Source organism: Callospermophilus lateralis, chromosome X (assembly GCF_048772815.1).
Source record: "Callospermophilus lateralis isolate mCalLat2 chromosome X, mCalLat2.hap1, whole genome shotgun sequence".
NCBI classification, from domain to species: domain Eukaryota; kingdom Metazoa; phylum Chordata; class Mammalia; order Rodentia; family Sciuridae; genus Callospermophilus; species Callospermophilus lateralis.
The window spans coordinates 63,573,156-63,591,719 of record NC_135325.1 but is presented as its reverse complement, the minus strand read 5'-3'; the positions used below and the strand labels follow the sequence as shown (position 1 = coordinate 63,591,719).

The window sequence follows — 18,564 nt, the reverse complement described above, 5'->3', positions numbered from 1 at the left end:
GAATAAAACAAATGTGATATATATCCACACAGTATAACATTATTCAGGCTTCAAAATGTAGGAAATCAAAGTGTTGTGATAATATGATTAAATTTGGACAACATTATGTTAAGTGAAACAAGCCAGTCACAGGACAGCAAATACTACATGGTTCCAATTATGTGGAGTATCTAATGTAGTAACCTTGCAGAATCAGAGAAATTAGTAGTGGTTTCCACAGGATGGGTAGCAAGGAAAGGAAAATAAAGATTTATTTAATGGGTACATTTTAAGTTATGATAGATGACTAAATTTTAGAAATCTGATAAACATGATAATGCCAATATTTATCAGTATAGTATTTTGCACGTCAAAATTTATAAGAATATATCTCAGGCTCAGTGCTTTTAACACACAAAAAGCAAATAAAACAACAACAAAAAGGCATCACAAGGAATCTCTAGAAGGTATTGAATATATATATTTTATACTGTGTGGTGATGATATCATGGATGTTTCCATATTGTAAACTCATCCAATTCTACATGTAAAATGTGTGCATTTTGTTTTATATCAACAATACTTCAGTACACTTTCTTTTACAAGGCATATTATCAGGAGAGTAAAAAGACATTACAGGGTTGGGGTTGTGGTTCAGTGGTAGAGTGCTTGCTGACATGTGTGAGGCACTGGGTTTGATTCTCAGCACCACATATAAATAAAATTAAATTGAGTTTCATTGACAACTAAATATATATTTAAAGAAGAGACTATAAAGAATGAAAGAGGACATATTAAAATAGTATGTCTAACAAGTTTGTAGTATCCAGAATATACTCAGTTAAATATACGTGTATGTTCATAAAAACCCTATAAAGGCAAAAAGTGGAAAGACTCTAATTGCATAAAAATAGATGAATGAACACTATTACTTAATCAAATGATAATTATATGCATGAAATGAAATTCAACCATAAAAAAGAATTAAATATGACACATGCTATGACATTGATGAACAAATAAATTTTTTGCTAAGAAGCCAGACATAGTCACATATTGTATGAATTTATTTATGTTAAATATACAAATAGATAAATGCATGGATGCAAAATATAGAGTGGTAAATGTCAAAGGCTATATAGAAGGAAAGTGGGGAGAAATTACTTAATGGGTAAAGGATTTGTTATGTTTTAGGTATGAGGTGTCTCCAAATATCTCATGTGTGAGACAATGCAAGAAATATTAGAGGTGGAATGTTTGGGTTATGAGAAGCTTAAACTAACTAATAAGTCAATCAATCCCCTGCAATGGATTAACTAGGTGTTAACTATAGGCAGGTAGGGTATGGGAGAAAGAGGTGGATCACTAGGGGGAGTCTTGCCTTTGAGGTATATATTTTGTCCTTGGTGAACAGAGCTGTCTCTGCTTCCTGATTCCCGTGTCCTGAGCTGCTTTCCTTTACCATGATGTTCTGTCTTACCTTGGCCCAGATGAAGTCAACCATCTGTGTGGATTGGCACCTCTGAAACCGAGAAGGCCAAATAAACTTTTTCTCTATTAAAATTGTTCTTGTCAGGTCTTTTGGGCACAGAGGCAGGAAAGCTGACTGGATTTATCTTTGGACTGCTGGAAATGTTTTTGAATTAGATGGAGGTAGTGGATGAACAGTCAGCTTTTCATCACTTTAACGAATATATGAGATATTTAACTTAAAAAGAAAAGTTTTATTTTGTCATTCTTTCAAAGATTCTAGTTCCTGATTGATTTCTTGGCTCCTTTGCTTTTAGGCCTTTGGCAAAGGAACACATCAGGGTTGGAATGCATGACAGGACAAAACACCTCACTCCATGGTCAGGAAATGAAAGAATGAAGAGGAAAGCACAAAGGAAATAAAATCCCCTTTGAGGGAATACCCTCAAATACCTGAATACCTCCAATTGTATCCTTCTTCTCAACGTTTTCAGCACCTCCCAGTACTGCCAAGCTGATGTCCAAGTATTTGAAATATAGGCTTTTTGAGACATTCCAGATCCAAACTATAGCAAGTAGCACTGGAATTGCACTAAATGTCATATTTGTTTGTTTCAAAATGCTTAATTTTTATGTTAGGCATATTTCACTTAAAATATATATATATATATAACAGAGTGCAGAGGACTTTCCCACTTAATCAGATGATAATTATCATCAACACCTTTTGTGGTGTATTCATTTTTCATTGCTGTGTTAATGTATACTACAGACAGTAGTTTAGAATGATACATGTATTATAATACTTTAGGTTAGAAAATTCAAATCAGTCTGACTGGGCTATAGTTAAAGTGTAAGTTGGGATACATTCCTCATTAGAGCCCTAATAAAGAATCTCCTTTGCTATTTGTATTTCGTAGAGGTCATGCATATTGACTTGTGCCTTCTTCTGTATTCAAAGCCAGGAAATTTGTACCAATCCAACTATTCTTCTATAGTCATATCTCACATTGTCTGTAACAAAGAAATATTTTCAGTATTTAAGTATTCATACACTCACATTTAGAGATAATTCATTATAATCATCTTGGTTAAGATCTTGAATTAAGAACTTGTTTGATTCCTTTCTATTAAAATGTCATAAAATGTGACGTTTTAAATTTTATTTCCAAACCCCGCATTGAAATTATAACATTTAACTGAAAGTTAACAATTGAAAATGGATATGGAAGAGATGTGTTTAATGAGGACCTAGAAAAAAATCCCCTTCCTTGCTATTACTATTCTGTAGTGGTGTCTCATATTATTCCACTTGTGCCTTCTTCTGTATTCAAAGTTAATGAATACATTACCATACCTGCGACCAGAATGAGTCTCTTCACTGAACTTTAAGACCTCCTCCATAATCTCTGAATTTCTTTAATATTTAGTTTTTATCCTTCAAACAATATGTATTCTATTATAATTATGTATCTTTAAACATTTATCTCATCCAATTTTTATTCACATTCCTTGAGACAAGAGTGAAGAAATAGTTTTCTATGAAATGGTTTGGGAATATCTGAGTTAGATTAAAAACTCAGCATAGTTCTATGACTTTGTAAGATTCTTAAGTCAGATAAATACCAAATTATGGACAATCATTAGTGTATAAAAATCTAGAACTTGAGAAATCTGGCAAAGGAAGGAACCCAGTCTTGAGGAGGCAAAGTTGATGGGGGGCGAGGCGAAGGAGAACAGAGAGAAAAGAAGGCACAGATGTGTTTATAGGTTTATAAACTCACAGACATGGAGAAATAAATAACATTTTAACAAGCAATCTAGTCGACTCACACCTCCTCATACTACCTCATTAAATTTTGTATCTTGCATAGGACCCATTTGTATATTCTGAATGTTGAATAAGTATGAAATGCATACATGTGCTTATTGCTTAAATAAGATAACATAAGATAACAGTTTTAAAAACTAGTTACATTTCACCTTGAATCTAAGGTAGAATTCTAGAAATTTAACAACTAATTTTCTTTTTATTTCAGAATTCAACTTTTTTTAAAAATTATTTGTAATTTTTAGTAAGTATATCCTCTCTGAGTATTTCTTTGTTCTAAAACAACTGTGTCCTGTAACACACCTCAATCACTTTATCAGAACCATAGTACGTCTTCCGGTACAATGAAATGAAAATGTTAGTGAGGTAAAGGGTTACTAGGGACAGAAATTTTGGTTGAGAATTCTGAGATCAGATAATCAGTGTGAACTTGACTAACTTAAAATCTCTGGATTTTAATTACTTTTTATTAAATTTGAGAGGATAAAATGCTGTATTCTTGAGAAAACAGAGGAGAAAATAGATCTTTCAAGATTTAATCCATTCAGAAAAGTAAAGGTTGTAATTAATTCTTAGTAATGGGACTTTGAAATCAGATTATGAAGAATACTATTAATATATCAATTTTAAAATAATTTAAATTAATAAAGGAATATAAGGAAGGTGACCAGATATATTTAAGCAATAAGACACCAACATCAGACTATGATAAATTCTGTCAATGTATCAATTTTAAAATAATCTCAATTAATAAAGGTATATAAAGAAAGCAACCTGATGATTTAAGCACTAGCAGGAGGAATTTCATTAAAAGTTCTTGTTATTTAGTTGACTTAGAAGAGGAAACAATGAGTTTAAGGGCATAATAATAATGAGGTCATAATATTTACATGTCACTCGTGATTACATAAAAGTAAAAGGCTCTTTAAAATATATGAAAACTCACACAGTTACTCTACTCACTAACTTAATTTAATCGAACACACATTCATCAGTCAAGCTCTTATGTGAGGCACTGTGAACCTTACAACAATGAATATTTCACTATACCTTCAATCTTTACACTTACAGTTTAGAAGGAATAGATAGGCATTGATGCATATAAATAATACAAATAATACAAGTCAAACTAAACAAGTGTAAGACAATATTAAAATTATTTTTATAGAATTAAAGGAAAAAAAGAAATACCAATACTGAGATTAGCTGGGATAGCATGTCAGAGAATGTGAAATTTGAAATTGATCAAAATAGTGCATAAGATTTTTGACAGGACATTCAGTGTTATGGTCAATTTAGTCAGTAAGAAATGAACTGCAGCCAGAAAGAGTAAAATGAGCAGACATCAGAAAGTAATGCAATGGTTCTGGGTACCAAGTAGTTTCAAATGACTGAGGGAAACATTAGTGAGAAACAATCAAGATTTAAATGTGAATTAAAAGACAATAACACATTTTCTCAATTTATAGTTGATTTTTTAAAAACAGTAATGTTTTCAGTTGCTTCAACCAAATCCAATATGATCCTGCTGTGAGAACTACAAAAAGCAGTCCAATATTTGTTACAGAATATTAGAAACTGAAATACAAATTAATACATTCTAATCAAAATTAATTTTATATATATATATATATATATATATATATATATATATATATATATATATACATTTTCTTTACAGATTACCAACTCAAGGAATCAATTTACTAACAAAGCTTTGTTACTGATGTCATATTGACCAAAACTCTGGTTGGTTGACTAAAAATTTTCACTTTTCAGATTGATCCTTTGGTATCATGAACCTACTCTCTGAAATCCTATTTCAAAAACTCTTCTACAATGACTAGGGTTAAAATATGAGATTCATATTTTGGGTGAGGAAATGGATATACAGTGAGTTAATGGGTCAATGACATAGTGAGTCAAAGGTAGGACAACAAAACTTTTGATTTTGGTGAGATACATCATTTGATTTCAAATACATTGAAGACGTTTATTCACTTCATTTGATTTTATCGCACAATTTGAAGACAATTAATATCTCTTTGTAAATTATATATTCTGTAAATAATAATAATTACTTACATACACATAAGTACATTCACATGTAGTACTTCATTTAATACTCACAAGAAACCCATGTGTTAGGCACTGAATAAGTTTTTAGTATTATTTATTTATTTATTTATAACAGTGGAATGCTTTAAAATACTTATTACATATATAGAGCACCAATTTTTTATATCTCTGGTTGTATACATAGTATATTCACACCAATTCGTGTCTTCATACATGTACATTGGATAATAATGATCATCACATTCAAACATTATTAATTACCCCATGCCCCCTCCCTTACCCTCCCATCCCTCTGCCCTATCTAGAGTTCCTCTATTCCTCCCATGCTCCCTCTCCCTATCCCACTCTGAATCAGCCTCCTTATATCAAAGAAAACATTTGGCATTTGGTTTGGGGGGATTTGCTAACTTTACTTAGCATTATCTTCTCTAACTCCATCCATCTACCTGCAAATGCCATGATTTTATTCTCTTTTATTGCTGAGTAATATTCCATTGTGTATATATGCCACAATTTTTTTTTTATCTATTCATCTATTGAAAGGCATCTAGGTTGGTTGCACAATTTAGCTACTGTAAATTGTGCTGCTATATACATTGATGTGGCTGTGTCCCTGTAGTATGCTGTTTTTAATTCCTTTGGGTATAGGAAAAGGAGAGGGATAGCTGGGTCAAATGTTGGTTCCATTCCCAGTTTTCCAAGAAATCTCCATACAGGCTGGGGATGTGGCTCAAGTGGTAGCGTGCTCGCCTGGCATGTGTGCAGCCCAGGTTCGATCCTCAGCACCACATAAAAACAAGATGTTGTGTCCGCTGAAAACTAAAAAAAAAAATAAATCTTAAAAAATTCTCTCTCTCTCTCTCTCTCTTTAAAAAAACAAGAAATCTCCATACTGCTTTCAATATTGGCTACAGCAATTTGCAGTCCCACTAGCAGTGTATGAGTGTACCTGTTTCCCCCACATTCTTGCCAACACTTATTGTTGTTTGTCTTCATAATAGCTGCCGTTCTGACAAGTGAGATGAAATCTTTCAGTAGTTTTGATTTGTATTTCTCTAATTGCTAGTGAGGATGAACATTTTTTCATTTTTTGTTGTTGTTGTTTGATTGCACACATCTTCAGAGAAGTGTCTGTTCAGGTCCTTGGCCCATATAGTGATTGAGTTATTTATTTATTTATTTTTTGGTGTCTAGCTTTTTGAGTGCTTTATATATCCTAGAGATTAGTGATCTATCTGATTGTGAGGGGTATAGATTTTCTCCCAAGATATAGGCTCTCTATTCACTTCAAAAATTGTTTCTATTGCTGAGAAGTAACTTTTTAGTTTGAATCCATCCCACTTATTGATTCTTAATTTTATTCTTGCACCACAGGATTCTTATTAAGGAAGTTGGGGCTTAATCCCACATGATGGAGGTTAGAGGATACTTTTTCTTCTATTAGATGCAGCGTCTCTGGTTGTATTCCTAAGTCCTTGACCCATTTTGAGTTGAGTTTTGAGCATGGTGAGAGATAGGGGTTTAATTTCATTTTGTTGCATATGGATTTCCAACTTTCCCAGCACCATTTTTTGAAGAGGCTATCTTTTCTCCAATGCATGTTTTTGGCACCTTTGTCTAATATAAGATAATTATAATTTTGTGGGTTAGTCTATATGTCCTTTATTCTCTACCATTGGTCTACCAGTCTGTTTTGGTGCCACAACCATGCTGTTTTTGTTACTATTTCTCTGTAGTATACTTTAAGGAAGGTACAGTGATGCCACCTGCTCACCCTTTCTGCTAAGGATTGCTTTAGATATTCTGGGTCTCTTATTTTTCCAGATGAATTTCATGATTGCCTTTTCTGTTTCTATGAGGCATGTGATTGGAATTTTGATTGGAATTGCGTTTAATTTGTATAGTGCTTTTGGAAGTATGTCCATTTTGATAATATTAATTCTGCCTATACAAGAGCAGGGTAGATCTTTCCATCTACTAAGGTTTTCAATTTCTTTCTTTAGGGTTCTGTAATTTTTATTATATAGATCTTTCCCCTCGTTCATTGATTCCCAAGGTTTTTTTTTTTTTTTTTTTTTTTTTTTTTTTTTTAGGCTATTGAGAATGGGGTACTTTTTCTCATTTCCCTTTCTGAGTATTTGTCACTGTTATACAGAAATGCCTTTGATTTCTAGGTGTTGATTTTACATCCTGCTACTTTGCTGAATTCACTTACTAGTTCTAGCAGTTTTCTGGTGGAACTTTTAGTGTCTTCTATGTATAGAATCATACCATCAGCAAATAATGCCAATTTGAGTTCTTCTTTTCCTATATTCTTTCATCTGTCTAATTGCTCTGGCCAGTGTTTCAAGAACTATGTTAAATAAACTATGTTAAATGTTAAATGGTGAAAGACTGTCTTGTTTCAGTTTTTAGAGGAAATGCCTTCAATTTTTCTCCATTTAGAATGATGTTGGCCTGGAGCTTATCATAGATAGCCTTTACGAAGTTGAGATATGTTCTTGTTATCCCTATTTTTTCTAGTGTTTTGATCATAAAGGGGTGCTGCATTTTGTCAAATGTTTTTTCTGTGTCTGTTGAGATGATCATATGATTCTTATCTTTAAGTCTATTAATGTGATAAATTACATTTATTGATTTCCATATGTTGAGCCAACTTTGCATCCCTTTGATGAAACACACTTGATTATGGTACATGATCTGTTAGATATGTTTTTTATTTGATTTGCCAGGATTTTATTGAGAATTTTTGCAACTATGTTCATTAGAGATATTGGTCTGAAGTTTTCTTTTTTTAATGGGTCTTGCCTGGTTTTGGAATGAGAGTGATATTGTCCTCATAGAATAAGTTTGAAGTGCTGCCTCTTTTTCTATTTCCTGAAATAAATTGAAGAGTATTGTTATTAGTTCTTCTTTTAAGGTCTTGTAGAACTTTGCTGTGTATGGTCCTGTCTAGGGCTTTTCTTGGTTGGTAGACTTTTGATTGCATCTGCTATTTCATCACTTGAAATTGATCTTTTTAAATTGTGTGTATCGTCCTGATTCAATTTGGGCAAATTATATGACTTTAGAAATTTGTTGATGCCTTCAATATTTTCTATTTTATTGGAATAAAGTTTTTCAAAATAATTTTTAATTATCTTCTGTATTTCTGTAGTGTCTGTTGTGATATTTCCTTTTTCATCATGTATGTTAGTGAGTTGAGATTTCTCTCTCCTTCTCTTCATCAGCATGGTTATGGGTCTGTCAATTTTATTTATCTTTTCAAAGGACCAACTTTTTTCTTTCAATTTTTTCAGTTGTTTCTTTTGAATCAATTTCATTGATTTTAGCTCTGATTTTAATTATTTCCTGTCTTCTGCTACTTTTGGTGTTGATTTGTTCTTCTTTTTCTTGGACTTTGAGATTTAATGTTAAGTCATTTATTTGTTGACTTTTTCTTCTTTTAAGAAATGAACTCCATTCAATGAACTTCCCTATAAGAACTTTCTTCATAGTGTCCCAGAAATTTCAGTATGTTGTATCTGTGTTCTCATTCACCTCTGAAAACTTTTTAATCCCCTCCTTGATGTCTTCTGTAACTCATTGTTATTCAGTAGGATATTATTTAGTCTCCAAGTATTGGAGTGGATTTTATTTCTTTTTTATCATTGATTTCTTATTTCATTCCATTATGTTCTGATAGAATGTAGGGTAGTATCTCTGCTTTTTTATATTTGCTAAGAGAAGCTTTGTGGCATAGTATTTTAGAGAAGAATCCATGTTCTGCTGAGAGGAAAGTATATTCTCTCATTGAAGGTTATAATATTCTATGTATATCAGTTAAGTCTAGATTATTGATTGTATTATTTGAGTTATATGGTTTCTTTGTTCAGCTTTTGTTTGGAAGATCTATCTATGATAAAAGAGGTGTGTTAAACTCACCCAAAATTATTGTGTTGTGGTCTATTTGACTCTTGAACTTGAGAAGGTTTTGTTTGATGAACATAACTGCTCCATTGTTTGAGACATATATACTTATAATTGTTAAGTCTTGTGGTGCATGATTCCCTTGGGCAGTATGTAGTGTCCTTCTTTATCCTTTTTGATTGACTTTAGTTTGAAGTATACTTTATTTGATATGAGGATGAAAACCCTTGCTTGTTTCTGCAGACCACGTGAGTGGTATGATTTTTCCCAACCCTTCAGTTTCAGTCTGTGGGTGTCTTTTTCTATGAGATGAGTCTCTTGGAGGCTGCATATTGTTGTGTCCTTTTTTTAATCCAATCTGCTAGTCTACGTCTTTTGATTGGTGAGTTTAGGCCATTGACATTCAGGGTTATTATTTGTATTCCCAGCCATTTTTGTTTATTTTTAGTATTTAATGTGACTTGGTTTCTCTTCTGGTTAGATTTTCCTTTAGTGTAATCCTGCCCTCTGCTGATTTTCATCATTTTTTTAGTTCCTCTTCTTGGAATACTTTGCTGAGTATGTTCTGTAGTGCAGGCTTTCTAGTTGTAAATTCTTTTAAATTTTATCATGAAAGGTTTTATTTCATCATCAAATCTAAAACTTAGTTTTGCTGAATATAAGATTCTTGTTTGGCATGGTACTGAGAATAATGTCCTTGCCAGCACTTTTTGAAAATATTGATGGTAGGGAATTCCAGGTCAGAATAGGAAGAATATATTTCTCTTTAAATTGTTCTCCCTTCAACAAACTCCTGCATTCTGGGAAAGAGTCCAATTCTGACAATCTCATGTATTCTGGGTTATAGGATCTTTCATTTGAGGAGCATCAAAGCACTCTTAGAAAAGGATAGGATCCTGTGAGGGAGACTTCAAGATGTTTTCAAGGAGACTAATAAAATACATTTCATTTTAAAATGAATGTGAAATATTATAAAACTGTGTTTTTTAAAAAATATTTTTAGGTGTAGATGAACACAGTACCTTTATTTTGTTTATTTATTTATATGTTGTGCTGAGGATAGAACCCAGTGCCTCACATGGGTTAGGCAAGTGCTGTACCACTGAGCCACAACCCAGCCCATGAAACTGAGTTTTTGAGATTATTCCCAATGTGTAATTTAAAAAATATTGCCTTATGTTCACAAGGGAGAGAGCATGCTTACTTCTAACCTCTGAATAGTATGTTTTCAAAATGTTCTTTTCATGAAGATTCTCATTCATAAATCTGGACTTGTCATTTTTATTAGCCAAAAAACATTTGAATATCTTGGGAAAGGGAAAACTAAAACCATTTTTCTGCTCTATCCTATTTTAAGTGAAATAATTAAAATGGTTATCTTCATTCATATTTCAAAAAGTGTCTAGCTAATAAATTTTTGGGAATGGGTTTTCGTATTCAGTTTTTGAAAGAAGCTCATTTGAGACATAAATTTGTAGCTAGCCATGGAGACTTTTTTTCTTCTTCAAAGTAAAATGTGAGGATAAATTTCAGCCATATTCTACTACCTCAGTTCTCCATTTTTTTCAATCACTATATACATTAGGATGTTGTTACCTATTAAATAATGTATGTTGGTCAGAATTCTTCTCAAAAAGTCAGTGAACATATGTGATCATCCAAGATGTATAACTAGTAAAGAAAGGTCCCTTGTTTTTCTTAGAATTGGTTGAATTGCCGATTTTCCCTCACTTTGGGAGTTAGTACTGGATTATGAAATGTTGGCGTTAGTAAGATTCTCATGATCCCAGAGTTTCAAAAGTATTCTTTGATTCTGAAAGTTTCTGTGGACATAGTTTGATGTCCATAAGTAAACTTCTGAGAAAAACAAAAACAATTCTAAAACTACTTTAAAATCCTTAAAACAAAAAGACATCAGAGTATATTGTAAAAAAATGTGCAGTCAATGATTAATAGTAGGATACATTAATTATGAATTGGATTGATATAATAATGTGGCAGAATTCTTTTACTTATAACTATCATAGTAATTTATTTTTTAGGATGTCATCTATTCTCTTTTCCTGCATAAAATGAAACTTTTTTTTTTCATTTGAAAACTCAATATCACAGTCAGCCTCTAAAATTTCAAAGCAAATGAAATTTTTCAATTTTATTGTTTTAAATTGAGTGTTCAATTAAAACACACATATATAGGACATTATATAGAATAGTGCATATTACTTTCAATTAGATTTCAATGGCCAAGGTAATATTCTCTAAAAAGGAAATTCTTATAAAATTATTTTGTAAGGAATAAAGGTATTCCTATGATAAAACTTAATAAGATAATTTCAAAATATATTTTTAAGCAGTTAAATATTTTGATGTATTTGGAGAGATTTCATATGATTGGTGACATAAATGTAAGTGAACACTTAAGTACAAAAGACAATTTTATGTATGTTGTTCTATTTGACATTAACTAGTCAATAATTTAAAATATACGTAAAATGATTTCTAGTACAGAAAATGCAACAAGTTTTATATATAAAGTTATTAAGGTCAATACTGAAAGAAAATTATGCTAGAATAGAAACCTTAATTAATGCTGTTGAATATTGGAATCCTCTTTCTATACAATTTTATAATGGTTGTATTTTAAAATGATCCCCAAAAGTGATCAATTACCTAGAATATATTTAGTGGCTATATGTTTTAGCCATATTTTATATTTTACTTGAAAATAAGAATGCTAATAAACTAAGGATGATAATAAACTGATCAAATGAAAACCAAATACTGATTTTTTTAAAAAAAATTAAGGTGCAGGTATTATGTACTAGGTGAATGCTGAAAATTTAAGGAATATTATTTAATTTTATTCCTTCATCATCTGAACTAAGAACTGAAGGATTATTACATGGTGTTGTGGATAGAAAAATTTAGAGGCCAAGAAAAATTTTAAGTATAAAGTGACTTTTAAAAAAATATTCTTAGTTGTAGATGGACACAATACCTTTATTTTATTTATTTATTCTTATGTGGTGGTGAGGATCAAACCCAGTTACTCACACATGATAGGAAAACGCTATACCACTGTCTATAACCACAGCACAAGTATCAGTTAAATTAATAAACCACAGCACTGGAACATGAACCCACGTTTATCTGCCTTCAAAATTTATTTCTCTGAAAGATAAAACAAGAGAAGGTTACTAATTCTCTTTAAAAAGGTAATAGTTTGAGGGCTGGAGTTGTGGCTCAGCTGTAGAGCACTTGCTTAGCACTTGTGAGGCCCTGGGTTTGATCTTCAGCACCACATAAAAATAAATAAATAAAATAAAGGTATTGTGTCCAACTACAACTAAAAAATCAATATACATATATATATATATATATATATATATATATAAATAAAATAATAGTTAGAAACAAATGTACTCCTAAATTTTGATAAGAACTGGTTTGAAGGTTTTAGGAAATCCTAAAGGGGTTAATGGCTCAGTGTTAGAGTACAAAAAGCAAAAAAGATCTTGAACATTAAGTCATACATAAGCAAAATATATCCATGATCTTTATATCATGAAAACAAAAAATCTAAAGACTAGCTGAGAATATGTTTATGAGATCTCTGCAAGAGCCAGGTGTGGTGGTACACACCTGTAACCCCAGCAAGTTTGGAGACTGAGACAAGAATATTTCAAGTTCAAAGCCAGCTTCAGCAACTTACTTGAGAACCACAGCAATTTAGAAAGATATTGTATGAATATAAAAAGTGAAATAAGAAATGGGATGTAGCTCTATGGTAAATTACCTCAAGATTCAATTCCCTAGAATAAACAAAATTAAAAAAAATAAGAAAGAGAAAGTAAGAAAGAATTACTGTAAGGTAGTTGAAAGTCTTCAATAATGAAGTATATTCCAAAAAAGAAAAAGCCACATTCAAATCTGTAGGAAATTTCATTATAATTTTTTTTACCTTATATCTTCTCTCATTAGCCCTGCATGGTCTTGGTTTGGATGACAAAGAATACCAGTTCCAAAATTACTCTTTCAAACCTGAGAGACCACAGAAGATCTAGTTTTCCAAATTCTAGATTGGGGACAGAATATATCACTCTTTTGAATAACTCAGAGCTCAAAAGCGGAAAGTGTTGCAACTCAACACACACACAAAAGACTATTACAGGCAAATGTGGGAGACCAACCTTACACATGACTGGGTTACACTCCCTGGCTGGGTGTTGAGGCGCTCAGTTGCAGAAATGTGGCAGAGCTTTCCCCACCCTTCTTGGGTGCGAGGGTTGGTGTCTTGTGCATGGGTGTGTCTTGCTACATCCCCATGGGTGAAGCTATGCTCACCTGTTCCTTTGTAATATAACCCCTTGCCCTGTTTAGTATAGAATCTTCCATGGAAGTGCCTTGTGTGTGTCCCCTCCTCTTACTGTGCCCTTGGGTGTGGCCTACCCAGGTGTCAGTCAACCTGCTGACAGTGGATATCATGAAGATAGACTCAGCCCCCTGAAACCTGACCCCTTGCCTCATTTAAATAACTTCTCCTCAATAAAAGGGGTCAGCGCGTGTGTGTGCTCGCGCTCTCTCTCTCTCTCTCTCTCTCTCTCTCTCTCTTTCTGCAGACCCTTAAGGTCAGAGGAGCCATCACAGTGACCCCAATGAAAAAGGTATTTGTGTCTCTTGTGTGGTTATTTCGTGCAGCCCAGTTAGCCCAGTTTAACTGGAGTGACCCCTGAGCCTTTTAGTCGTGAGAACAGAAACCCGGCAGGAAAATATCTCTCATAACATAAAAATTATCATCAAAATAGTAGTGAAAGGAATTCAAAAGTGCATGAAAACTATCAAACACTATGATCAACTTAAATTTATTCCAGGTATGTGAGTATGAATCAATCTGCAAAGACAAATGTGCTAATATGACATTAACAGAGTGAAGGACAATTATGATCATATCAATAGATGCAGGAAAAGCATTTGACAAATTTAAATTCTTTCATGTTAAGAAATACTAATAAATTAGTTGTGGAGAAAATGTGACACAATATAAGTCCAGAGGTATTATTACATATACTTATTAAAAGTTTAAAAATTATCCTCTAAGAAAAAGAACAAAGTAGGATTAGCTATTCTTCATATGTCTATTCAATGTAGTTAATGAAATCCCTAGTCAGATAAATTTGGAAATAAAAGGAAATACATTACATAAATGGAAAATCAGGGATTTAATCTTTATCACCTCGAAGATATTATCTTAAAAAGAATAACTTTTCCAGCAGTGTGGGAAGTTGAGTCAGGAGGATCATGAATTCTAAGCCAGCCTCAGCAATTCAGCAAGGACCTTAGAAACTCAGCAAGACCCTGTCTCAAAATAAAATATAAGAAGTGCTGTGGATGTGGTTCAGTGGATAAGCATCCCTGGGTTCAATTCCCAGTAACAACAACAACAAAAAGGTAACTTATGTGATTGATATATAAATTAACTTATAATGATTATTTTACCATGTGAAATATTTAATTAAATTGATAATTTCTAATTGAATTCATATTGCTAATTTAAATGTGAATTATTGTGGCAATTATTTTACAATGTAAATAATCCTGAAAATTTCAAGTGTAAACCTTAAATATATGCATTTTTATTTGTAAGTCAAGTCAATAAATGTGAAAAATTATAACAACATAATGAATCCTACAAGAAATAGTAAAAAAAAAATCAAGAAATCATGAAGGAAGGCAGAAATTCAGAAAATGACAAATGAAAAAAATTACAAAACACAGGAAGTAAATAACAGAAAGGCAAAAATATGTCCTTTCAAATCTTATCATTAACTATGTTAAATGTAAATGTATTAAACTCCCCAATCAAAATACACAGATTAGTGGAATTGATTTTAAAAATCTAATTACTTGCTATCCATAAGAGACTCACTTTATTTCGTTTTTAAATTTCTGTATTAGAGCATTCTAGTTACACAAAATATATGGGTTCATTCAAAAAAAAAATCAATCACACATGGAATTAAATTTCAGTTAATGATCCCTCAGTTTCCTTCCTGTCCTCCCTCCAATCTGCTATTCTTCCTCTAATCTGCTGGATTTACTTTCACACATCTATGTATTTACTTTTTAATTGGTTCTTTTTCACTTATCCATAAAGGTGAAATTTCCTGTGGCATAATTATATATGCACATAACATGATTTTTAAAAGTAATTCATTCCAGGTTTCCTCCCTTTTTTAGTCCCTCCACTCTGCCTCTTACCCCTTATTCTATATTACTTCTCTTCCCTATATCATTATGATTTTCTATCCTTCCCTCCTCCTTCGTTCATTTTACTTTTATATATGAGAGTAACGTTCAACTTTTGATTTTCTAGATCTGGCTTATTCCACTTAGCATGATTTTCTCCATTTTCATGCACTTACTAGCAATCATTTCATAATTCATTCTTCTTTATAGCTCAGTATAGCATCATTGTGTTTATATTCCACAATTTTTAATCCATTCATCAATTGACAGGCATCTTTTGATCCTGTAATTTAGCCATTGTGAATAGTGCTGGTATAGGTGTCTGTATCTCTATAATATGCTGATATTATTCTTTTGAAAAAAATACCAAGGAATTGTATAGCTGGGTCATATGATAGTTCCATTTGTAGTTTTTTGAGAAATTTCTCTACAACTTTACAGAGTGGTTGTAATAGCCTGCAGTTCCACTGAGTTCCATACAAATGTACCTATACAGTGCCATACAAGTGTATCTATTTTCCAATATCTTCACTAGCATTTTTATTCTTTATCATTGTCATTCTGACTAGAAGATGAAATCTTATTGTAGTTTCAAATTGATCCTTTTGATTGCTACAGATATTGAATATTTTTCATATGTTTGTTTGTCATTTGTGCTTAATCTTTTGAGAAGTTTGTTTAGTTCTTTGCCCATTTATTGATTGGGTTATTTTGTTTTGTTGTTCTTAAGTATTTTGTGTTCTTTTTATAATCTAGATATTAATCCCTGGTCAGAGGAATATTTGGCAAAGATTTTCTCATATTTTATAGGCTCCCTCTTCATGCTCTTGTTTCCTTTCATGAGCAGAAGCTTTTTAATTTGATGTCATCCTACCTACTGGTTCTTGAATTAAATTCTTTTTTATGTGTTCTTTTTAACTATGCATGACAATAGAATCTAAATTCTTCTAAACACTGAAATAACTGCAAATAAAAATCAGCAACACATTAATAAAGTTTAGACATTATAATCAAGATGGCTTTATTCCAGGGATGAAAAGATGATCCAAATTCACTAATCAAATATATTTCAGCCCTAAATAGAACCAATGACAAAAATCAAGGGATAATCTCAGAAGATGGAGAAAACACCTTTAAAAAATAAAACAATACTTCATGATAAATACCATGCAGAGCCTAGGATAGAAGGAACTTAACATAAGGAAGTTTATATATTGCAAACCCAAATTCAATACCATACTTAATGTGGAGAAAATGAAAACATTTTCTCTAAGTTCAGGAACAACACCATTCTGTCAACTGCCATGAATATTATTCAATTTAGTATTTAAAATTTTAGTAAGATCAACTAGGAAAGAGAAGGAAATTTTAAAAGACACAATAGGAAATGAAGAAGGCAATTATTCCTATTTGTAGATGATATGATCTTATACTCACAATGCCCTAAGGAACCAAGTACAAAACTTACAGAGCTGAAAAACAAATTCAGCAAAGGGGCAGGATACATAATCAAGACAGCAATCTTTTGTTGTACTTGTTTATTTGTTGTTGTTGTTCACCAATAATGTATCCATCTAGACAGAAATCAGAAAAACAATTTCATTAACCATATGTTCCAAATGATGAATATCTGGGAATAAATATGGATGAGGTGAGAGACCTCTATAAAAAATTATGAAACACTGCAGGGGTTTCAAGATGATGGAATAGAGAGTTCACTTCCCTGGCTGCTCTGTGGCATGAAACCATGAAAATCAAACAGGCGGAGCAGTCCGGAGCGCGCTAGCTGCGACCCGCAGCCTGCGTGCAGCCCCTGCGCCCGTTGCGCTCTGCCCTCCGCGGCCCTGGCGGGTGAGGGCGGGCGCTGTTCAGACGCTGCGCACCGGACCCTCTCTGCTCTCCAGTAAGCGCGGCGGGCACGTGAGCAGGCCGGCGGCTTCCTCCCTTCGGCTCGCTCCCGGGGCTGAGCTGCACACGGAGAACGTGGGGCTCCCACTGCTGAGTCCCTGGCGCGGAGCGAGGTGCGTAAATTCACAGAGAAACATGAATGGATAACTACAGAAAATGGTATTGGAACAGTGGGAATCAGCAATTTTGCACAGGAAGCTCTGGGAGATGTTGTTTATTGTAGTCTGCCTGAAGTCGGAACAAAATTGAAAAAACAAGATGAGTTTGGTGCTTTGGAAAGTGTGAAAGCTGCCAGTGAACTCTATTCTCCTCTATCAGGAGAAGTAACTGAAATTAAAGAGGCACTTGCAGAAAACCCAGGGCTTGTGAACAAATCTTGTTACAAAGATGGTTGGCTGATAAAGATGACACTGAGTGACCCTTCAGAACTAGATGACCTAATGAGCGAAGAAGCATATGAGAAATATGTAAAATCTATTGAGGAGTGAAAATGGCACCCTAAATAAACTAGTGTGGAATAACTGCAGCAGTTGTATTATAGAAGACTTAAAAGGTACTCTTAACAATGCTACTGGAAGAAGATACTCCTTAACTTCCCAATGACTGCCGATAAACACAATATGCATCTTTTTTTACAATTCCTTATGATTTTTAGAGTAGGCACTAGGTTGATATCAGAATTCATGAAATTATCTGTGGTAAAAATACTTATAAGAAAGTATGTAATTCAAGGATAATCTTGTTATAAGCCTAATATAATACTGTAACGTGCTTACATCCATCCCTGGATCTGGGTCAATATATCTTCCATTTGAAAAAAACTGGACATAGAGGAAAGTGTGTGTTGTACAGTGTCAGAAGAACAATACTGTCTTAATTTTATAATGTACTGCATTCACTGGTGTTATTTTTATACACTGAAACAGCAGCTTGCAACAAAATAAGAAATAAAATATTCAACTTCATTAAAAAAAAAAGAAAATCAAACAGGCAGCTTCTCAGTAAGGTAGGTGAATGAACAAAAATAGGGGGGGTTTCACTGGAATTTAGTATTGGACATTCAAACAGATTGAGGAATCAGGAGGTTAGATAAAATAAAATAAAGAAGAAGTACTGAGCACCACAGATATGGCCACAGCAAG

At 32.8% G+C, this 18,564-nt stretch overlaps 1 protein-coding gene across 1 annotated transcript in view; it reads left to right on the top strand.

Moving 5' to 3' along the window:
• The window catches only part of LOC143638574 (glycine cleavage system H protein, mitochondrial-like), a 53,830-nt gene extending 35,882 nt beyond the window's left edge, over positions 1 to 17,948 (top strand). The window contains exon 2 of the mRNA XM_077106455.1: positions 17,483 to 17,948. Coding sequence (XP_076962570.1) covers positions 17,483 to 17,910 — 428 coding nt within the window. The 3' untranslated portion in view covers positions 17,911 to 17,948. The remainder of the gene's footprint in view (positions 1 to 17,482) is intronic.
• The last annotated feature ends 616 nt before the right edge of the window (positions 17,949 to 18,564 follow it).